Here is a 24,287-nt window from a genome sequence, read left to right as displayed (position 1 = left end):
ACAGAAAATGAAAACATTGTTTCTTAATCGTGGCGGACCGAATGGCAGGGAGCGTCAGCTGTCGAGTTGTAAAACGAAGAACACTCGATTCTTGCGAAATTTCTACTCATTCACGTCCTACATCCTTGCTCTTTTTCTCGAGAAGCTTTTAAAAAACCGAAGGGGGCCTGTGTGCTGCTCGTGAATTACATATAGTACACTAATCCATGAATTGATGACGTATGAAATTACTCTTTTATATAACAGAGTTTCAATCCCACACGTACTACATATTACGCAAGCACGCGTTCCAGAAGGTTACACATTATGCTGCGTCTCAGTGAGTGAGTGAGTGAGTTAGTGAGTTTAATAGTATTTAAAAGGTAGCATCTTCGAGTGTTCACTGTGGGACGAACGCCTCTGCCAATGATCTCCAGGTTAGCATGACTTGTGCAGGCGGGTTCTAGTTCATCCTTGCGAGCATCTTAATTTCGTCGCTCCATTTAACTCGCTTCCATCCATGCTCGGCTGCCGTTCCCAATCTTCGACATCTATTCCGTCACCATAAGTGACCACCAGTTGCCTGTATACGCTCATGTGGCCGGTTCAAGCCGGTATAAATTTCTCACTTCACGCAATAAATAACCAGAAAGTGTTACGTCACATTCAAGTGATTGATTGATATGTGGGGTTTAACGTCCCAAAACCACCATATGATTATGAGAGACGCTGTAGTGGAGGGCTCCGGAAATTTAGACCACCTGGGGTTCTTTAACGTGCACCCAAATCTGAGCACACGGGCCTCCTTCATTTCCGCCTCCATCGGAAATGCAGCCGCCGCAGCCGGGATTCGAACCCGCGACCTGCGGGTCAGCAGCCGAGTACCTCGTCACATTCAAGTGATCTCACTACAACCTTCAAGGTTTTCTAGTTGCGTGCACCGGCCACGATGGCCTACTTGCTATGGCGCTCGACTGCTGGCACGATAGTTGCGGAATCCTAGCTCGGCCGCATTTGTGTGGAGGCAAAGTGTTCGAGTGCCATGTGCTGAGATTTAGAAGCACGTTAAAGAGCACCAGATGGTCGACATTTCCAGAGCCCTCTACTACGGCGTGACCATATCGTAGTTTTGGGATGTAAAACCAAGTAAATTACTTTAATGCGAACGGCTTAGATGCCTCATGAAATTTGAAAATTGAGCGTTGGTGGCGTAATACCCGAGTGAAGTAAAACCATGATCCCGTGATATCGCCACCATTGACGTCATCATGAGCTCACATGACGTCACCGCCTGGTGAAAGGAGAGCCGATCACGGAGGCAAAAGCACGTTAAGTGCAGAAAGCTTTCGGATTGCGGCGTAGGAGGATCAATACATCGAGACGGATTTCGACTTGAAGTTGTCTTGGGCAAATACAGAAGGGACGCCGTAAGTTTCTGTAGTTATAACAGCGCGCGGCATCTGCATAAACCAACCTGAAGAAGTCGAAGAAGGTGAACCGGTGGCCGTGTTGCTCGGCGACTCCTGCGCAGACCACGTTGGCCGAGGCGCCAATGAGCGTGCCGTTGCCGCCCAAGCAGGCTCCCCACGCGAGCGCGTACACGAGAGATGGTCCTTCCGACAGGCCCGTCACTACCTTGACCATGGCCGTGGTGAAAGGGATGTTGTCCATGAGCGACGAAGCGAGCGCCGACACCCATATGACGATGAGGATGGCCACGGGCCGCTGCGACTGCGGCTGCAGCGCGCCGATCCACTCCTGCGTGCGCTGGCCGATGAAGTAGATGAGCTGCAACTCGCCTAGCGCCTCCATCACCACGAAAAGCGCGGCGAAGAACACCAGCGTGGTCCACTCGACGCGAGCCATCACCGATTCCAGGTCGTCCAGGTCGGCAAGGACCAGGAGAAGCAGAGCGCCCAGGATAGCGATCCAGCCTGCGTGCGTTCCAGCGATCGTACATTTGAAACTTCGAACTAGTAAATTGAACGAGAAGATATAAAGACACTCGCCCTCTTCGGAGGTGGGGAAGTGTAGAAGAAGATAACGTTTAATCAAGGGAGAAAAGGAAGGGTCGTCCTGGAAAGCCACTGGGCACGCGCTCGAATTTTTCATCCATCCATTCGTTCGTCCATCCTATCCCATCCCATTCAATCCAATCCAATCCAATCCAACTCATTAATTCATTAATTCATTCATTACCAGCGCAATACTTGAGCTGCTACACACAACAATGACCTCGATAAAATGTCAGATTGCCATATTGGAATCGGGTCATCCCCGACAAGCCCGCGATCGAGAGAACATCAGTTATTAGGAAAAATTATTGAGCAAGAAAAACATTGGCAGATCCCACGTACAGTGGGAATCAATGATATGCGAAGCACGAATGAAAAATGTTGATATGTCACTTTAAAATCAGCACAACGTTACGAGGTGGAGGTAAATGATGCCGTACATGATTTCCGTGTCATGATTATCATGTTTGGATGTGTCGTTTACCTTCGTCATATATTTCGTCATCTATTGCACCAGTCATATATTTCATCATCTATTGACGTCACATAACACCGAATTTGGTACATGTGGAGCTAGCAAAACGGCCGCGAGCGCATCATGAAGGGCCCAATATACTCCAATGTAGCGTTGACGCGCGCGCACGCTGTGCACAGTGACGCCACGTTACCAAAACGCGAGCATTCTATAGTCTGACACCAGGCGCGACCGGCGCGACCAATGTCCGTCGGCGCGGCCCGACGGCAACCGGCGCGAAATGCGACATGCTGCATTTCGCACCGATGCGTTACACAGATAACACTGCGTCTCCCTCTCTTTGTGATGGAAGGACGTTGGACGCGCTCAAACGCGCATGCGTGGCAACGCCGGCGTGACCCGACGAAGCGAACGCTGGTGAGCACGCGCACCACGTCACGTCGAAATGTATTGGCGCCTTCACTGTGGCATGTAGTCATGTTCTCACATGACACGCATCTCATGATTATCATGTTTGCACCAGTCACATACCCTCGTCATCCATTGTCGTCACGTAATACCAAATATGGCATATGTAAAGCTAGCGAAACGGCCACGAGCGCATCATGAGTGTGGCATGTAGTCATGTTTTTACATGACACGCATGGCGTGATGATCATGTTTGTATGTGTCATTTACCTATGTCGTCCGTTCGCGTCGTGTATTACCAAGTTTGGTACATGTGAAGCTAGCGAAACGGCTGCGAGCGCATCATGAGCGTAGCATGTAGTCATGTTGGTAGATGACACGCATCTCATGATTATCATGTTGGCACCTGTCACATATCTTCGTCATCCATTCACGTGCCGTAATACCAAATTTGGTATATGTGACGCTAGCGAAACGCCCGCGAGCGCATCATCAGCTTGGCATGTAGTCATGTTGTTACATGGCACGTATGCCATGATTTTCATGTTAGGGTCTGTCGCTTGTGTTCGCCATGCAATCATGTCACAGCATACCAGTTTTGCAACATGCCATGTGAACGGAACCACCCCAAGAGAGGCAGGACCATGAAATATAAATCATGGCATGCATGACATCCATGTCATGATTTTCATATTTTGACTAGTCAAATATGTTTTTGATATAGTCATGTTATGTCATACCAAGTTTGGTATTGATACCATTATCAAAAAGGGGAGGAGAGCTAAATGTTGTAGGCGGATAGATAGATAGATAGATAGATAGATGGATGGATGGATAGATAGATAGATAGATAGATAGATAGATAGATAGATAGATAGATAGATAGATAGACGCAAAGTCGCCGAAGTTCGCTAAGAAAGGCTTCGCATTTAAAACGCTCCGGACCGGCGCATCTGCAAGGATTGCACTTTTCTCTGTACGCTCACCGGCGCCGTGTTTATTTCTATCTTTTTTTTTTGCGTGAGATGCTTCCGCCGTCGAAATCTGTTACTCGTATCAATTGGCATGGTCGCACGAGCCTTGCGTGGTTCGATGGAGTGCTGCCGCGTCACACGTGCTCGTGATCCGTTCAGCTCGTCGTGAACGCGCTCACGGCGTAATTTTTGTCGACAAGGCCTCGTCAGGTGTGAGTCCCACGGTACGGCTCTACGCTCTCCCATAGTGGGGTACAAAGTACTCAAAATCGTTAACTACTTTTTAAGTGTGAATACACTTTATAAGCGACCCTAAACCATCCACCGCCGTCGGCGGCGTCCGCAGTCTTCTGTCTATCTTTAAAAGAAAGAGGACTTGGCGGGCCGCAGCGCGACGCTCTACCGAATAAGCCACGGACGCGGCGCTGATATCCCCCTTCGCTCGCTCCTCCGCTCTCCTCGCTCGCTGCAGCTGCGCGCGCACCCCTCTCTCTCGCGCGCCCGCCTTCTCTCTCAGTCTCCCGTCGAGAGCGGGTCGTGAGGGGGAGTAAAGTTGAAATCCGTTGGCATTCGCCAGTGAGTTAACGTAAACTCCCCCGTGTGATCAAATTGCGATTCCCAGGAACCATTGCACCATAAAGGCACCATAGTGTGATTAATAAATATAATAGTGCGAATTAATAAATACCCCTCATAGCATCACCCCGTGTATTCGCACTTAACCATGTTCACCCTCGGGGAAATGCTTGGGAGTTTTTTCTAAACACAGCTTTGCTTGAAAAGGTGAAATGAAGGCTCGGTTTTAATGCCGCTTTTTCCTCATCTCTTCCATTCCATGTGCAGTTTCCGGCTGTCGTTCAGAGTATTCCGCCAGTGTAGCACAGAAAACCGGACACGTTTCTAGTTAATTTGCCCTTCTGGTTCCTTTCTTCCTTGGTAGAAAACATACAGCATTAAGAGTGTGGAACCGGGTATGAGCCTCTATATAGAAATGTGAACCCTCTTAGCCAGTGGCCCGTAATGATTGTGCATCACTGAGTAGGACAAATGAAGTGCGAAAAGTTTAGCTAAGTTAGAACCGCTGTACTTTTGTGGTTGGAAAAGAGAGGCACAACAGCTGTCACTGCGTAGGCCTTTGATGTGGGCTCCCTCTCAAAAGTCATCTCGTCACTTGCTAGCTATTTCGTTTTACATCTGCGAAAAAAGTGAATATTGCAAACGCCTTGTTATGTGTACAACGTTCTCTCCGCCAAGCAGGCCTCCAAAATTATGGGTGCTATTCCTTCGAGAACCAGCAGAACACATTGCCTTAACGCAAATGAATGGTAGCCTTACGCAAAAGAGAGGCAAAATAATGGAGCTTGTTTGTTGCGAAGCACCGTTACGTGACGAAAGCTTCGCGAGACCTAAATATATCAGAAAGGAGATAAAAACATTAAGCCCTAATGCCGAGACGTGTGTGTGTGTTTTCTCTCATATCTGCCACGCCTCTTCTCAACGTTCCACGCCTGCGCTGACCTGCTTGCAAGCCCGGCTATTATGAGCAAGGTATGGTCGTGGCTTCCTCGAAACCACCAGCAGAACTAGAAAGAAGGGACGCCGACATCTTTAATGGCTATAATAACTGCCGTACTTTCTTGAACATAAATTGAGCGACAACAATATCCACAAAAACGAAAATTTTGTATAAGTGCTGCGCTTGCTTCCAAATAACGGGAAAAAATACAAGGACAAGGAATAGTATAGGCCTTGCGCTTTGTCCTGTTGTGTTTTCTCACTTCGTAGTTTGTGGAGCACAGCGCTGTTTTGGTATTAGCCAAACACGCGCTGATTACTCTAAAATCTTTGTTCTCGTGGCTATTGATTGCTACCTCATCCCTTTCCAAAATTAAAACGTATTAAAAAACTTCTTCATATTAACCGCCAGTTTTTTAGCCATTTCCCGTGGTGGGTGGGAGCCATATATCAAGGAACAAGCAAGCAAGCTTCACCCGCCATCCAGTTGCTTCCGACGTCGACGGTGTTATGGTTGAAGGAGGAATTTAGCTGCTGATATCCCACCGCTCCACCAGTTGTTGGGGATGGGGGACTACCCGGTCTCTTGTGGTAGCGTGGTGTAACCGGGTGGAGGAAACGAACGCTGACAAGAAGAGAATACGAAAAACAAACAGGTTTATGGCACTATTTACAAATATTTACAGCAAAGAAAGCTTAGGGGTTTCCCAAACCACGAGCGTGGTGGTTGAACGTTATATAGTTCAGAGCGACGTCCAGCACTCTGCGGCGTCGTTTTAAGCCCTGTCGGGCTCCTCCTCTTTGAGTGAAACACCAATCACACACACACATCAGGTGAGGGGGACGAGCATGCACAGTCCACGTGAACGTCTAATATTGAGTCGTGATCACTGCACTGCAAGGTGGCTCCAGCGGGGCTCTTCCTCATCGTGTGTGTGCCGCTAGTCGAGAGGTACCAAGCTCCTGACAGTATACATCAAAGGGTCCGCCGATTTGTTCGCTTAATTAGCGGGGCAATTTGCGGCGGCCGCCACGGTCTCTTCCAAGGAAGATGCTGTCTTTGTTGTCCTCTCTCAAACGGTTAACGGCGTCGTGGCGACACGACGTCTCACCCTCAGGTTAGCAGGGACAATGCCTGGCGGGCATAGGCAGCCCACCGGTCGGCTACGTGATTGAGGATTAAAAGAGCGCCACTCCCCTGTCAGCTCTGGCGCCGGTCACAACAGCTTCCCCATCGCCAGATGAGTCGCCGAGGCCATCAGTCATCGCTGCTGCTCGAAGGGACGACGAACGAAAGAGTCCATAGTTGAAAGTCAGGAACTCGCCTTTGCTTGCCACATGGTCTGGGTAATTGCCGAAATCTTCGACAGCGTCTGGCAGACTATGCGCTGAAGGGTTTGAGAGCCTCCCCAGTAGACCGGCTTACGCACAATGGCGTCTGCCCAGACGAATTGCCGGGCCAAACTTAACAACGGCCACACCTCAGTGTCTGGAACAATCTTCTGCGGTAGGTGTTTTGGTGAAGTGCATTGGAACTGTGTTTTTCGCTACCATCACAGGTATCATTGACGTCGACTTACTCCAAGGAAGGAAACGCCGGACAAACGCCGGCGAAAAAAAATCTGTGTGTAGCTCGGCCTTCGTGTTGCTACTGCGTGTTGTACGAACAGCTGAGGAACAGCTCCAACGGAATGCTACAGTCGCGCAGAAGCAAGGTGGGCTCGGATACGTGCCCAGACACATGAAGAACGTCCCGCTGCGCGTGCAAGAAACGCTGCAGCTCAACGCACATTCCATCCTGTTCACTAGATTTTGCATATGGTTCCTAAATATCCTAGCCTCACTTCGTGTAACAGTCCGATGTCTTGCTACGGCATTAATTGCTTCAGCTTTGTGCTTACGCTGTCACTTTTTTCTACATGTGCTCAATACTAGACAATTATCTATAAATAAGCAATAAATTTCATTCTAAGCTTTCAAGATTTCATTATATTCTCTTGCGCAGAAGTTCTTTTTTTTTTCTTGCCAGTGTCAAGCTGTCGACAGTTCGAATTAGTTCGCACACGTGTCGATTGAATGATATGTGGGGTTTTAACGTCCCAAAACCACCATATGATTACGAGAGACGCCTTAGTGGAGGGCTCCGGAAATTTCGACCACCTGGGGTTCTTTAACGTGCACCCAAATCTGAGTACACGGGCCTACAACATTTCCGCCTCCATCGGAAATGCAGTCGCCGCAGCCGGGATTCGATCCCGTGACCTGCGGGTCAGCAGCCGAGTACCTTAGCCACTCTGCTTACGAACATTATTCCGTGAGTGTGTTCACACTGATTGCATATTTATTGATCTTTATCTTTATTGTACTTTCGCTTCCTTTCTTCCGAATTGTTAAGGAGAAATCATTTCGTGATTTTAGCGAACCTTCGTGTCGGTCTATCTCTTTAGGTTGCGTTCTATATGCACTGCCTTTTGTATTGCTTTTGAATCGATAGCATTAAAGAGCTCTTTTGCGGAAACTCCGGCGTCTGCGTCAGTGTCGGCGCCGGCGCCGTTAATTGCTACCAAAAAATCACCATTTTTTTTTCAGAAATCGAGAAAGATGAAAATAGAATTAGGTATTAAAAAAATCTGGCCCCAAGTGAGGATCTAACCTGGGCCGCTTGCGTAGCAAGGATATGATACTAACTTCTTCTGCTTAGCAAAGCAGTAAAAAAAATGGCAGCATATCCACGGAGTGAATGATGGAGAGTGGGGCGAAGCATTCGTCCGTCCATGCGTCCGTCTGTGTGACCGTCCATGCGTCTGTTTGTGCGCCCGTCCCTGCGTTCTTTCATGCATCCGCCCCTGCGTCCGTTCATGCGTCCATCCATGCATCTGTTTGTGTGTCCGTTCGTTCACCTATTCAACACTCCAAGTCCCACCATCGCGCATCTTTTTATCATATATTCCCCATATAGAAGCACCGCCATCCAGCGGACATTCCAAGGACTAAACGAGAGGTGGCACACGCACACTTTCTTACGGCCTGCGCTTTGGGTCCACTTCCCACCTTTAACCACCTCGAGTTCATGGTATATTCTAGTTCACTGTATTCATGGCACTGCGACCAAACGCTCGCTAAACCTTTCGAAAACCAAGGAGGTTACGCCCAGCGAGTATAACGTAGCAACCTTTCCCCTGTCAGATAGGGCTCAATTTACATGCCAATGGCTGCTAATGAGAAATGAGAGACAGGAGAATTCGGCTTTTACTTTCTTACGGCTTGCGCTTCGTATCTACTTCTCATTTTTAACCACCTTGAGTTCATTCATGGTATATACAAGTTCATTGTATTCATGGCACTGCGGCTCAACGCTCGCTAAACCTTTCTAAAGCTAAGGAGGTTACACCCAGCGAGTATAATGTAGCATCCCTTTCTTGTCCGATAGTGCTCAATGTACATGCCAATGGCTGCTAATGGGGATCGCAGCGTGCGCGTTGACTAAAAGCCGAATGCTCATGTCTCTCATTCCCCATTAGCAGCCATTGGCATGTACTGTTGGGGGACCGTCCTATGTACGGCTGACGCAGAAGCCTATAGCTAATGTTTCAGCCGCACACAGTCGTTCCGTGCACGGTTAACGTCCCCCAACCGTAGCTTGCCTCATTGCAGCTACTACTACGGGTTCGGGCGAATAAGGCAACTGGCCAGATCAACAACAAACACTTTATTGCTAAGCGTTAGCAATCGCGCGTCACTGTCGCGGGGAGATACTACAGATAACAAAGGTGTTGACGCTTACACCTCGGTCGTGGACGTCCTCGGCTCGCAGGAGGGGTTGCGGGTTCGTCCTCCTGGGATGGTCGCTGGTGTCAGAGAGCCAGCGCCCGTTTGCCCGCTCGTTTTGTTCCCCGACCCGATTTCCCTTTCCCTGACGAGAATGGTACCTTTCCTCGCTGAGGGAGAGGGGAACCTGTTCCTGGCGCCGGGAAAGGGGGGGGAATCGCACGCGCCGGCCGTGGGGGAAGGGGTCCCCGCAACCAGGCGCGTGCGCTGCCCCAAAAGGGAAAGGGAGGCTGGGCGCACCTGCTCCCCACATCTCCTCCCCCCTTAAGAAGGCCCCCGAACGACAGAGACTGCAAAGAGGGAATAATTCGTTTTATTCGTCCTCTAGATAGGCCAGAAGGGCCTGGTCTACGTCCATGCCCTCGGACCGTTCGGTGTCTGCCGCGGGCACCGCCGGAGCCCCCACCGCTCTCTCACCCGCCTCCAAGGTCATTGACGCCACCTCCGGTGTCAATGCAGCCGCCACCAATGTCTCTCCCGGCCCCGCCGCCCCCCGCTCTACGGTAGCCGTTATTGATAGCGGCGCAGGCGGACTCTCGCTGGACGCGTGGCCTGAGGCAACTCTCAGCAGCCACTGCGCGAAGTCCGCCTCCTGGGCCGCCCGCGCCAGCATGGCCCGAACCGCGGCGCCGGAGCGCTCCTGGGATGATTCGCGGCTGGATGGTTGGGTAGCCTGGGTGCGGTGCCGGTGTAATTTCCCCAATTCGTGGGAGTTATGGATCACCACGGCGCCGCACTCGCAGAACCGCGTCCCTGCGGGCACTGGAAGGCAAGCCCCGTTAGCCCTCCGGTCCGCGTCCTCTACCGTGCGCCCCTGAAAAGGGCGATACAGGTGCGCTGGGGCGACCCCAACTCGGGCCCTTTCCTGCCGGCGCCAGGGCCTCGAGGAGACGTAAGACACCGGAGGGTCGCCTCCATCCTGGCTGGTCCAGGTTGCCACGTCTCGGTGGTTGCGGCCGTGAGGCGATGCGGTCGGCTCGCCGCGTTGGGACCCTGGTCTCGTTCCCTGTGAACCGGCGGGTCGTGATGGTGACGGCGAAGCCGAGAGTTGGTGACCAGGCGGCAGCGCGCGCGGACCCCCTCGGTGGCGGCGGCTCAAGTGGCTCTGCCTCGGCGTTCGCGGCCGGGCCGCAGTGGGGTAGGGCTGCCATGTGGACGTTGGTGGGGGTGGGGGCTGGCCGTAAGGAGGTGGTCTCCTCTCCTTGCTGTTCCGGCGGTGCTGTTCCCAATGGCGCTCCATCTGTTCGGTGAGAGTGATACAGATAAAGAACGACAGGTTAACAATCGCACATGTGTTGCGCGCTAACCCTTGCACCCCGCGTCGAACATATCAAACGCGGCCTACCGTGCATAGTTGCCTCCGACTGTTACGCAGGAAGTAGCGCGGTTCTGGGCTCCTGACCCGGTGTCGAACCATCTCACCCGCCGCGCGCGGCTTGGAGGGGGACTGACCGTAGTCCTCATGCGCCTCCCGTGCTATGTAGCGTTTCAAGTCACATACATGCACCGGTCCGCCGCTCGGTTTGCCTTTCATGTTCGCGAGTCGATAAACGAGCGAAGAAACTTTCTCTCGCACTCGGTACGGCCCGGACCATTTCGGTGCCAGCGAGGCAGCAACCTGTTTGCTAGCATTACTGAGAACATGATGGCGCCGCATCACCAGATCGCCCACTTCGTAGTGTACGTTCCTACGCGTGCGGTCATACTGCGCCTTCTGCTGTGCCCTAGCAGTGCGGAGATTATGTCGAGCTTTATGTAAAGCTTCCGCTAGCTTCTCGCGCAGCTGCGTTGCGTATTCAGCGCGTGCTGATGTCGCCACTGGCACTCCACTGCGGTCCGCGAGTACGGTCTCCATCGGATTCGGCAGTTCTCTCCCCAAGTTCAGAGAAGAAGGCGCATACCCAGTCGATCGGTTTACGGTCGATCGTAATGCAAAACCGATCTCTGGAAGATAGGTATCCCAGTCCTTATGTCTTTCAGAGAACGCGACAAGCATGTGCTTGATGTTGCGATTGACTCGCTCCGTGGGGTTCGACTGAGCATGGTAGGTGGTTGTTTTCTTGTGCTTAATGCCCAACGCGGCGCACGTGTCAACAAACACCTTCGCAGTGAAATAAGACGCGTTGTCTGTAATCAACTGCTCGGGGAACCCGAACCTGGAAAAAACCTCCATCAACTTCTCTAAAATCACTCGAGCCGTCAGCTTCCTAAGGGGAAAAAGTTCTACCCATTTAGTGAAGTGATCCGTGATCACCAGCAAGAACTTATTTCTGCTAGGAGTTGAGGGGTACGGGCCCATTACGTCACACGCTGCGATTTGCCAGGGAGTCTGACTGTTAATCGGTTGCATGAGGCCGGGCGGACGTCCTCCTCGCGGCTTGACGCTTTGGCACACACGACATGAACGGGCGTAGCGAATCACATCCCGCTTCATACCTGGCCAGGTAGCGAGGCGACACAACTTAGCGTACGTCTTAGGGCCGCTCGCATGCCCACCAATGCACGAGTCATGAAAGTAGCGAAGAAGCGCTCCTCTCAACGCGCGCGGTATCACGACTTTAAATGACTCACTTGTGTCATCGTCGGATGGAATGTACCTCAGCAGGACGCCGTCAGAATCTAGCAGATATGAATCCAGCGCGCTCACAGCACTACCAGCTGTTGCCGAGCGCTCCGCACCGACAGCAATACCAGCTGCCCCCTTGTGCGCGGTGGCCTCACTACCACCCGGCTCCCGGAGCCCGTCGAACACCTTTCGACAAAATGGATCTTTCTGCTGAGCTTCTAACAGCTCCCTTCTGCTGAAAACAATCCCTGCGCTAACGACAGCCTCTACGTGGTTCACGCTCTTAGCTCGAACTAACGTTTGCTCCGCTGTTTGCGTTAGCGCGAGTGTCTCGCTCTCAGTTCGTTCCGAATTAGTCGCGTGACTTGCCTCGTGTCGAACTGGAGCACGCGATAGTGCGTCGGCCGCGGCATTGTTCTTACCCTTGCGGTAGCGGACGGTGAAGTCATAACGCTGCAGCAACAATGCCCAACGCGCCAATCGGCCACTTGGTTCGTTCAAACGCCTCAACCACGTGAGCGCCATGTGGTCCGTTTCAATCACAAACGCAACTCCGTCTATGTAAAAGTCAAACTTACGGAGAGCAAAAACTATCGCCAGACACTCTTTCTCGGTTACTGAGTAGTTCCTCTCCGCCGGTGTCAACGTACGGCTCGCGAACGCAATCGGTCGGAGGGAACCTCCATGCTCCTGAAGCAAAATTGCTCCTAAGCCCAGGTCGCTTGCATCGGTGTGAATAACAAACTCCCTGTTCAAATCGGGTAGCTGCAGCTGAGCCGTGTTGGCCAGCAACTTCGTGAGGCGACGCAGTGCGGCCTCTTGCTCTTGGCTCCCAGCCCAACGCTCACCATTCCTCAAGAGCTTCGTTAAAGGCGCCTGCACTGCCGCGCAATCTGGAATGAATTGGCGATAAAAATTCACCATCCCCAAAAAGCGCCTCAGCTCACCGACATTGTTCGGCGATGGATAGCTCACTATCGCTTCAAGCTTACCCTTATCCGGCAAAATGCGACCCTCGTCAAGCGTAAATCCCAATAATGTTATTCGGGTCGCCGCTATCTGAGCTTTGTTTGGGTTCAAAGTGATGCCCGCAGACCTCAGCCGTTCTAGAACGTCTCTCAAGTGGCGCACGTGCTCTTCGAACGTTTTCGAGTAAACCACTATGTCGTCTAGATATGCGAGTGCGTGCTGCCACTTTGCATCTCCCAAAACACGGTCCATTAGCCTCTGATACGTAGCGGGAGCGCCCACCAAGCCAAACGACATTCTCCTGAATTGGAAAAGTCCTCTGTGGCACGTGAAAGCTGACTTCTCTTTATCCCGCTCGTCCATCTCAACCTGAAAATATCCGCGGCTAGCATCGAGCGTTGTGAAGTACTTCGCCCCGCCTAGATTGGATACTAACGATGAAATGGAGGGAAGAGGATACGCGTCCTTCTTCGTAATTTCATTCAGCCTGCGGTAGTCTACACAAAGGCGATACGTATCATCTTTCTTTGGAACTAGAACTACCGGGAAACCCCATGGGCTGTTTGACCTCTCAACTACGCCTGTTTCGATGAGTTCGTCCAAGGCGGCGTCTAGTGCTTTCCGCTTAGCTAAGCTGATTGGTCGGGGATTGCATTTCCAAGGGCGTGCATCACCCGTGTCAATTCTATGCTTAACCAGCGTAGTGCGGCCGGGACAGTCAGTAAACATCGCGTCATATTCGTACAACAGCGACGACAGCTGCGCTCGTTCCCCCTCTAGTAGGCTCTGTGCCTGTACCAAAAGCGGGTGCACTGCCCTTTCCTGCAGCGCAGCACATTGCTCCGGCGGGGCGTTTACTCGCTTTCTCGGCGCGCTTTCCTCCTCGCGTACTCGCGCCTCTCCCTGCGATTGGCATGCTTTTGTCAATGCGGAGGCCTTCGAGAAAAGCTTCAGCGCGTCTCCGTCGCGCTCTCGGTAACCACCGTTTGCAATGTCAATGACAATACCCGACTTAGCGAGGAAGTCTCGACCCAGGATTAGAGACATTGACAGCCCTGGAAGATGCACGAAACGTTGTCGCCTCACGCGTCTGTCCCAGCGGATCACTAGCCTAGCCGCGCCGCTCGATTGTGCTGTGCCCGTAGCTAGACGGAAGATGGTGTTGCTTTGCCTCAAGCGGATGTTGTTCTCGCGGAGATGGTGCAACACATCGTCACCGAATAAAGAAGCGCTTGCCCCAGTATCCAAAAGTGCTACGAACTTTTTCCGAGCTATCGTTAACTCGATTAGCGGCGCGGGCGAGTCTACGGCATCACCTGCGCGACAGACCGACGGTGCAAGTGATCCGAACGCATCGGTAGGATTACTAATCGCCGCGCGGGGTCCCATGTGAATCACCGGCGGCGCCGTCCGTTTCCCGAACCGCGCGTTTGCTCCTGACCCGGCGTGCGGTCGCATTCGCGAGCGATGTGCCCTGGCGCGCCGCACCGATAGCAAGGACCGCGGACACCACGCCGGTTCGCTCGTAACTCGCCTCGATCAGGTGGTCCTCGCTCTGGACTGCGCCGCTCGTTAGGCCTCGCGTCAACCACGTGCTCCTGCCTTGGAATGTCACGCGCAGGGGCGGCGTGTGCCGTACGGAGCGCGTAAGCGTAGGGGTCTAAAGCGCGGTTTGACAGCTCCCAACCGCGTGACACGTGCTCATCAGCGTACGATGCTGATGCGTTACCCCTAAACGCTTCTGAAGTCACTGCGCCGCCGTTCCATGCACAGCGAGGCTCGATTGACTGCGCGGCGGGCGGAGGGGGGCGATACGAACGCGCTGCGAGGATGTCCCCTTGTATGCGCTTCGCCTCGGTGGCGAGCTCTTCGAGGTCTGCGAACCTGCATCCCCTGAAGTGCGCCGCGAAAGTCGGGTGCGCCTGTCGGGTAACACGCTCGACCTTTTCCGCGTTGGTGGCGTGAGGGTTCGCGAGACGATACAATTCGTCCATCGCCCGTACGTATTCCAGCAAGGATTCGTCCGGATGCTGGGTGCGCAGCTCCAACTCCCTCCGCAAACGCCACTCATAATTAGCCGGTAGGAATTCGCCGCGAAAGCTTTCGCGGAACTCTTCTACCGTACGGGCGCGATGTCCGGTTAGTCGGAACCACCGAGCCGCTTGCTCCGTGAGCGACACCGGGACCACGCGCTCGAGAAGTTCGGCATCAGAAAGACCCGTCGCCTGCTGATAATGGAGCAACCGGTCGAGATACTCGTTGGCGCTCTTGCAGTCGTGGTAACCCGTGTAGGTCGGAATGTCTACCTTGACACGTGGTCGCACATTTTGCACGGGGGCCTGCGCTGTGTTCTGCAGGGCGCTCGCGAGGCTTTGCATAACTGACAGCGCATTCTGTAAGAGTACCTCGCTCGAGGGCAAACTGTTGCCCGAAGACTCGCCTATAGTTGAGGCGCGTGTCGTAACTTGTGGCGGCGCCTCTCTGTTCGCGTCGCGAGATGCCGGAGCGCCATGCGGGCCGCTCTCCGTCGTAGGCCTACTCTCTGCTAACGCGGTCTCTGCACCCTCCTGATCATCCCGCGTGAAACGACCAAGCTCTACGCTGTCGGAAAGTCCTAACAGTACCCCCGCGTTAGCCAAAGGATCGCCACTCTGCGACGCGACATCCGACAACATTGACAAATCTTGGAATTCCGACATGCCTATTATCCTACGTGTGGAAGAGCGCCCTGGCACTTGCTCGCGTCCACAGAACTAGCCGCGTTGCCAAATTCGTTACGTTGGGCGCCAGATGTTGGGGGACCGTCCTATGTACGGCTGACGCAGAAGCCTATAGCTAATGTTTCAGCCGCACACAGTCGTTCCGTGCACGGTTAACGTCCCCCAACCGTAGCTTGCCTCATTGCAGCTACTACTACGGGTTCGGGCGAATAAGGCAACTGGCCAGATCAACAACAAACACTTTATTGCTAAGCGTTAGCAATCGCGCGTCACTGTCGCGGGGAGATACTACAGATAACAAAGGTGTTGACGCTTACACCTCGGTCGTGGACGTCCTCGGCTCGCAGGAGGGGTTGCGGGTTCGTCCTCCTGGGATGGTCGCTGGTGTCAGAGAGCCAGCGCCCGTTTGCCCGCTCGTTTTGTTCCCCGACCCGATTTCCCTTTCCCTGACGAGAATGGTACCTTTCCTCGCTGAGGGAGAGGGGAACCTGTTCCTGGCGCCGGGAAAGGGGGGGGAATCGCACGCGCCGGCCGTGGGGGAAGGGGTCCCCGCAACCAGGCGCGTGCGCTGCCCCAAAAGGGAAAGGGAGGCTGGGCGCACCTGCTCCCCACAGTACATTGAGCACTATTTTTTATTGTTAAACAACGCACAGAAGAAATCTCTCACTGGCACCACCTTGGAGGTCAAATGTTATACCTATTTCGGGTATGTGCCACTGGTGGTTACATACGAGGGACGCCCAAGCCACGCCATAAGGAGCTTCGCCCCTTATGGGGCGAACTCCTTAATAATTATCGTGCCTTACAAACACATGTGCCCTGTGTACAGGTTTCACGATACAACATGTAATAATCACAATAATATTGCGTGCTACAAGCGTACATTGCCATCGGACATCAGGACATGTGATTAAGATAACGACTGCGTGGTTTTGAAATGGCTACCCATTGCAAAAGGCTTGCACGTTACTGCGCGTATTCCCCATAGACCATGTAGTGGAGCACAGAAAACTCGAAAACATTTCACACGAATAATTGTTCGTGGTTCAGCAATCTATTATACAGAATTCAGCTATATTCGAAAGCTTCACTGACACAAAACACTTTCAAATATATCGATTACATTGCAGTAATCCATAATTTAAACTTCTCGAGTAGCATCATACAATAAAAAGTATGCAATTAGTAGTTGATGTACGCCGTAGGGACAGGATATAGCTGTCGTGTCCAACGCCTTAAGGAGAAGCTTAAGGATTCCCACAATTTTTTTCTTTATCAATTCCGATAAATATGTGACATCAAATTGCGAAACACTTTCTGGCATCAAGGACGCACAACTCTGACCATCATCATCATCAGCAACAACAGCCAGACTACGGCCAGTACAGGACAAGGGCGTCTCCCATGTTTCCGCTATTCGATTCGGTGCTTGCTGCCGCCACTTTATACCCGCAAGCTTCCTAATCCCATATGCCCCTTAACTCTCTGTCTCTCCTTCACCCGCTTGCCCTCTCTTGAAATCCAGCCTGTGATGCTTGGTGACTATCAGTTATCTTGCCTTCGCGCTTGATGTCCTGCCCATGACCACTTCTCAATTTCGACTATGATGCCCTCAACACCCATTTTTTTATATACATTTTGCTATCTTCTTGTCCCTTATTGTTACACCTATAATTTTCCTTTCCATTGCTCGCTGCGTCGTCCTCCACTTAGGTTGAACCCTTTTGTGATCCTCCAGGTATCAGCTCCGTAGTTAAATACCGGTAAGATGCAGCTGTTATATACCTTCTTTTAGAGGGTTAGTGATAGACTATATACCATTCACGATTTGAGAATGCTTGCCGAATATCCTTCACCTCCTTCTTATTCTTCTAGTTACTTCAACCTGGTGGTTCAGCTCTACGGTCACTACCTAAGTAGGCGTGCTCTTTTACAACTTCAAGTGCACTGCTACCTATCTGGAAGTGCTGTTCTCTTCCGATGTTGTTGTAGATATCTTTCGTTTTCTGCAGATTAATTTTAAGACCTACCTTTTTGCTCTCCTTGTCTAATTCAGTAAACATGAATTGCATTTCGTCCCCTGAGTTAATAAGCAATGCATTGCTATCGGCGAAGCGCAAGTTACTAAGGAATTCTCCATTAGCTCTTCCTAACTCCCTAACTATTCCCATTCTTGGCCTCTGAAGAGCTCCTGTAAGCACGCGGTAAACTGCATTGGGGTGATTGTATCGTCTTGTCTTACACCCTTCTCTATTGGTATTCTGTCGCTTTATTTATGGAGCACTAAGGTGGCAGTTAATTCACTGTAGATATCTTCCAAGATGTTTACATATGCTTCGTCGAAGCCCTGATTCCGTAGTGTCTGCATGACTGCTGACATCTCTGCTGAATCAAATGCCTTCTCGCAATCCACAAAGGCCATGTATAGTGGTTGCGTGTGTACTAAGTGTTTTTCTATCACCTGATTGATAGTAGGAATGTGGTCCATTGTTCAGTAGCCTGTACAAAACTCTCCTTGATCCTTTGGTTGATTGAATTCTAACGTTATCTTAATTCTGTTAGCAATTACCTTTGTAAATAACTTGCATACGACGAAAAGAAAGCTGATCGGCCTGTAATTCTTGCAGTCCTTGTCATGTCCTTTCTTATCAATTAAGATGATGTTAGCATTCTTCCAAGATTCTGGTTCCCTCCCCGCCAGGAGCCACTTCGTAAACAGGGTGGCCAGCTTTTCTAACACAATCTGTCCCCCGTCTATCAGCAGATTTGATGTTATCTGATCATCACCAGCAGGTTTTCCTCTTTGCATACCCTCCAAGGCTTTCTTGACTTCTGTCATTACTGGTAAGCTGTCATCTGGGGTACGGCTATAGGCTATGTGTTCGTGGTTGTCCCGGCTACTGCACAGATTTCTGTGAAACTCCTTCGCTACTTTAACTATTCTGTTCGTATTGGTAGCTACTTTGATTTCCTTATCCTTTAGTTTACGCATATGATTTTTGCCTATCCCAAGTTTCTTCTTCCCCGCTTTGACGCTTCCTCCGTTCATTAGAGCATGTTCAATTCTCTTCATGTTATACCTTCTCACATCGGATACCTTACGCTTAATAATCAACTTCGAAAGCTCTGCTAGTTCTGTTTTGTCCATTGTGTTTGAGGCTTTCATGCTTTGTCGTTTCTTAATGAGATTCTTCGTCACTTGGGACGATATGCTATGATTTTTTACCTTACCCATTGCCGATTCTACGTCTTCATCGAGGCTTTCAACTAATACGTCATCATCGCTGAATGTAGGAGCATAGGCCTGTATCACTTTCATCTTGTATCTTTTATTAAGTTTAATTACGATACCTACCACCCTTTCATTTTTGCTATAGTATTACTCTATGTTACCAGCTATTTTCTGTGGATAAGAACCCTCACCCCCAGTTCTCTTCTGTCAGCCAAGCCACAATAACAACGGACGTGCCCGTTCTGTAACACTGTATATGTCTCATCGGTCCTCCTAACCTAACTGAGCCCTATTACATCGCATTTAACAGCCTCCAGTTCCTCAAATAACACAGGCAGACTTGCCTCACCAGATAAGGTTCTAGAGTTAAACTTTGCGAAGTTCAGTTTCTAATAGAAGCCTGCCCGGACCCAGATATTCTACCCAGATACAACTAAATAGAAACACAGCGCTAGGTTATCTAGTAGGCGTATGTCTCCAGAGACCGTGAAATGCGGCCCAGGCAACGTAAACAAACAGCGCCAAGTTAATCGTCGTTGCCTGTACCTTCCTTGGGCCGCAATTTTTTCAGCTGGAATGAGACAGGTACGTATTAAGTTGGCTGACGCCGTCTAGACGAAGTCATTTACATAATGTGTACACAAGTGAGGGGCTGCGCGCAGCAAGAACATAACAAGAAACTCTCACTGAGGAACTGTCAGTGGCCGTGCTGCTCGTTTTTTTTCTTTTTTCTTCTTTACCATTTAGTTATCGGCCGACTGCCGGCAGACCACGTTCAGAGCAGTGGCGGCACACGTCAGCCAGGGCATTCTTTTTTTCTCAGTGAAGCAACGTGGCTTACTCCCGCCCCTCCTGTCTCGTCCGAGTCTCTCCCGGACCTAACCCTCCGACTCTGGCTGACGTCAGAGTTGACTTCGCAGATTCTCGCGACTGATTGGCGAGCTGCTGTCTAAGTGCGTATACCTTGTGGCGGGGCACGTAGCTCCTTCCGGCGCCCTTGGCAAAATTTATTCGGAATAGTTAAGCAGAACACAGACCTCCTGTTACAGAGCCATCAGAGATAATTTACCCATATTTGTTTCTACTAACCATACCGTATAAACCTATCTTCGTGCCCGCCTCCCCCCCCCCCCCCACCAGACAAGTACTTTCTTATAGAACAACAAGTTCTCTCTTATAGAGAGAACTGTTGTTCCACGTACAACCGACTATAGCATTTGCCCCATTGTGCTGTCTCGGCAGGGTTGCAGCAATGGCGGTGGCTTTACGATGAACACGTTTTGCTATCGGCCACGAACACGATAACCGCTCTTACTGCTTATCGCTGTCATGAACCGGTGCGAGGGAAGCGTGTCGTTTGTACGCGGAACGTTAGAGAGCACTAGGCTCATCGTGCGCACTGACGCACAAGCGGGTTTGTCACGTGGTATTTTTTTGTATTTCACCGGCATTTGTAATTAGCAGAAAAACACTAACACTTAACAGATATAAAGTTCAAAACTGTCAAATCGGACGTTTTGCAAACCGATCTACAACTTGCTCATTGAAACTTTTTATCCATCTTCGTTCCTTTAAAAGTTAGTTCCTTTAAAAACAGATCTGATTAAACAATATTTAAGAACACAAAAAATAGTCTGAAAACCCCAGGCAACGGTGAGCAACATTCATTTGGTCGCGTCGTAATTACGTGTTCCGGAATATTTTAAAACTCTGGCTAAAGTTACGTGGGGCACTCTTCATAAGGTCAAGATGCAACTGTTAAGTCAAATGCCAGCTATAGCCGGTGCAGCATTCCGAATAAATTAAGTGGGACATAGTTAACATTCATGTGCGTGGAAGTAAATTTGTGTTAACCTGCACAAGCAGTTATAATTTAATCGAAGCTCTAGATTAAAGAGTTTCCCACATCTAGGGAGCTGCATCTCGGGAGTTGCTTTGAATGGTTGAATTCAATCAATCAATTAATCAATCAATCAACTGATCACTCAATCAATCAATCGGGGCATTTGAAATCTATTGGACCTTTCGTTGTGTAGAGCGTTAAGTTTATGCTGAATTCTTATATGATTCTTTAAAGAAAAGAAGATAAAAGTGAGCCCCGTAACTGTCTGCACCAGAGTGCGACACCTCAACAGTAGCTCACGAGGGATGGTGGTAAGGAGGAATTAAAAGGATATGATTAAAGGTATAGAGATAGAGAGGGGGAAGGAGAGGGCATGGCGCAGGGACAGCGACACCCAGAAGCAAGGAGAAGATAGGAAAGATGGACACGGTCGCAGGAGTCCGAGGACGGGGCACTACTTAGCGAGAGCTCTTGTCAGCGGCAGGAGATGGCGTAGGGCGAGCCAGTCGGCCAGAGCTGCGCTGTCATCGGAGATGGCGGGGGCACAACCGGTCGGCACGAAATCCAGAGAGTTAGACGTCGAATTCAAAAGTATGAAAGCGACCAGACACAAGTGTTGAGCAAGTTTTCCATGTTTCTTTTTTTTTGTAGCACAGCCGTCAGAAGTTTACGGAACGTACTCACGAAAGCATCTTAGCTGAGCGTCATCGTAAGAGCCTATTTCAGCCAATCACAATACAGGCGAAGGACAGGGTGGTCAGCCAGATCGATCTTAGACCGGCTGGCTACCCTGTGATGGGGAAGGGGCCGGTTCTTGTCCGATCACAATCCATAATGTACCATTAGGGAACCCGGCAGACCAATGATAAAACACAGCTACGAAAGAAGTATTTCGTGTATTCGGCCCCAGCTTATCTGAACAACTGTACGAACACAAAGAAGCCGAAACGGTCTATGCTTGTTAACCCCATCCCATCGTTTTTAGTGCGCGTTGTTACCTTAATATCAGCAGGCAGAAAGAACGTTGTGCCTTACCGAGGCTCAGATGCAGGTTGGGAAAGCTCTGCATGAAGAAGAGGATGATGACGCATCCCAGAACAATGCCGGTCTTCACCAACAGAGCGGGCTTACGAATCTTGTACTGAAAGAAAATACAATGAAAAAGAATGAAAGGGTGCATCATGCGTTGCACAAGCGTTTAAGACACGTTGATAATTAACCCACAATTTAGCGTATTACTGAGCGAAGAAACGCAGCCGTATGGGACACCGTATGTATGTCAGGGCCGGCGTATAAGTACATGGCGTTCTTCACAGTGCAGTGCGTGAAAATAACAACATAAATTTTTGAATCAGGGAACAGTGCGGTAAAAACAAAGGCGAGGCAGAGGAACAAACACCATACAAAGCACTGTAACTTCGCTGATACGCTTGGGTATGCTACGTCGTTAGAACTAACGATGCTGTTGAAGTAATAACATGCCTATAGTGAAGTGTCGGTTCAATTGTGAATCCAATGTCTCTCCTGGCATTCTACGGCTATAGTAGAAAATCATAAAGTTATTCAAGCCTCGATGTATTTTTCTATACAGTCGATTTCGGTCTTCTCTACAGTGATTAAGGGACCAACAGCACTATGCAAATTTCCTCCGCCACACACACACAATAAGGAAAAAAGAATAATCGTTTTTCTTTCTTTCTTCCTTTGCTTCTTCCTTCCTTGCTTTATCTTTCTTGTTTTCACTATTTCTTTCTGCCTTTCTTTCTTTCTTTCTCGTTGCACAATAATCCCTCCAAAATTTTTCTTTCATCCGAACCTGGAATCGCATCTTCATCTTTGTGCTTAGCAGTGCAACACTTCACAGAAGCTTCACTTACTAAAACGAAGTAAGCGAAATGGGTTGCGAGTCTTGCTACTGAATAATTCCCATAGATTATGTTTGTATATAAACTAAAAGGAATAGTAAGAGTCGGTGTAGACGCCCGCCCTCGTTTCCTGGGCCGTGATGTCCAAGCGCCCCATTTGCATGCAAAGACGCGGCTTGACTAAGTCGTAAACAAAAGACTGCTGCTAGGCTTGGCGATGCATATTGTTGTCTGCAAAAATAAACGAAGAAACAAAAATGGTACATAGATCCCACGTACAGTGGGAATAAATGATATACGAAGCACGAATGAGGAAGGTTCAATGGTCACATTAATATCAGCACATCGTAACGAGGCGGACGTAAATTATGCCATACATTATTTCTGTGTCATGATTGTCATGTTTGCGCAATTGTGCTTTCATCCATTCACGTCACATAATGATTAATTTGGTACATGCGAAGCTAGCGAAACTGCCGTGAGCGCGCTATGAGCGTATCATGTAGTCATGTTTTACGTGGCACGCATGTCATGATTATCATCTCTGGACGTGCCGTTTATCTTCGTCGTCTATTCACGTCCCGTGATGCCAAATTCGGTATATGTGGAGCTAGCGAAACGGTCGCAAGCGTGCTATGAGCAAGGCGTGTAATCATGACCCACATGAAATGCATCTCATGATTTCCACGTTAGGGCCTCTCACTTATGTTCGCCATACAGTGATGTCATACCATACCAGTTTTGCAATATGCCATGAGAACTAAACCACCGCAAGAGTAGCAAGACCATGAAATATAAATGATGACATTCATGACATACATGTCATGATTTTCATGTTATGGCTAGTCACTTATGCTCGTCATACAGTCATGTTACGTCATATCAATTTTGGTATAGACACAATTATCGAAATGGCCAGGATAACTAAATGTTGTAGTTGGCTAGATAGATAGATATATAAACAGAGACGGTCAAAGTCGCCGACTCAGTTCGCTAAGAAATGCCTCGCATTTAAAATTACTCGTCACAATTTGCCCGAGAAATGTTAGAAGCGCTTTGTAAGCACAAGCCGGGGTCATTGGCCTTATCGCAACATGAAATGTCCTTCCTTAATCAGGTGAACCACCTCTGAAAGTTTGGTCTGTCACGTTGCGATAATGATGTCATCCTGACGTCACGTTCGGGTGTTTTTGTATGCTTGCGGAAGTCTACATATTTGAAGAAATTCGAAAAAGAAACATCTCAGTCGGAAATTAGAGCTCTATTTGTCTCGCAGTGTTGGTCTGCTTGGGCGTTTTTTTTCCCGGTAATGCACCACACCGTATTATTTAAAGCAGCGTATTATTTAAAGACGTTTGTCCGCAAGCTACAGGACAAGTGGTTTGTTTGCTTTTTCCTGCCTTTGTGCATCTTGGCAAGATTCTCGCGTGGCGGCGATTGCGTCACTTTTACTATGTTTCGTTTTCATGCTTGTGATAAACTTGTCGGTTGCGAGTGTGCGTTGTAAGTGGCTTCTAATCCTGCGCTCTAGCAGTTCAAGCACGGCGAACCAACTCGCCAAATCTTCAACGCTTGCGTTTCTGCACCTCTTTTAGTTTTTGCACGGCCTCCGTGATCGGTTCATATTTCACCCACGACGCCGCCATGTTATGACGTCATCGTGTGACGTCATTCCATGCTAAATGTATTTTGCATCAGTCGTGTTGAAGGCGTGCAATGCTGGCGGTACGTTTTCGCATTTGATGAGGTACTCGAGACTCTCCGTCTTCACAACGTCCTCGTTAAGCACAGGCGCTCAAGGAAGACACCAGGGCGGCGCGCACATCCAAAGGGACGCTTGAATGAATCACGCAAGTCTCGAAGCCCGGGATGAAGCGGTCTCCTAGTATTGCCTTCGC

The 24,287-nt window shown here is 50.0% G+C and overlaps 1 protein-coding gene across 1 annotated transcript in view; it reads right to left on the bottom strand.

The window, feature by feature from the left end:
• LOC119170067 (P protein-like) overlaps positions 1–24,287 on the bottom strand; it is a 269,389-nt gene that overhangs the window by 81,635 nt on the left and 163,467 nt on the right. Inside the window, exons 8-9 of the mRNA XM_075880449.1 lie at positions 21,560–21,665; positions 1,454–1,913 (exon numbers count right to left, since the gene is read on the bottom strand). Of these exons, the coding sequence (XP_075736564.1) occupies positions 1,454–1,913; positions 21,560–21,665 (566 nt within the window). The remainder of the gene's footprint in view (positions 1–1,453; positions 1,914–21,559; positions 21,666–24,287) is intronic.

Source organism: Rhipicephalus microplus, chromosome 2 (genome assembly GCF_043290135.1).
Source record: "Rhipicephalus microplus isolate Deutch F79 chromosome 2, USDA_Rmic, whole genome shotgun sequence".
Taxonomy (NCBI): Eukaryota; Metazoa; Arthropoda; class Arachnida; order Ixodida; family Ixodidae; genus Rhipicephalus; species Rhipicephalus microplus.
Note: the sequence above shows the minus strand (reverse complement) of the source record. Positions and strands in the feature narration are given on the sequence as shown.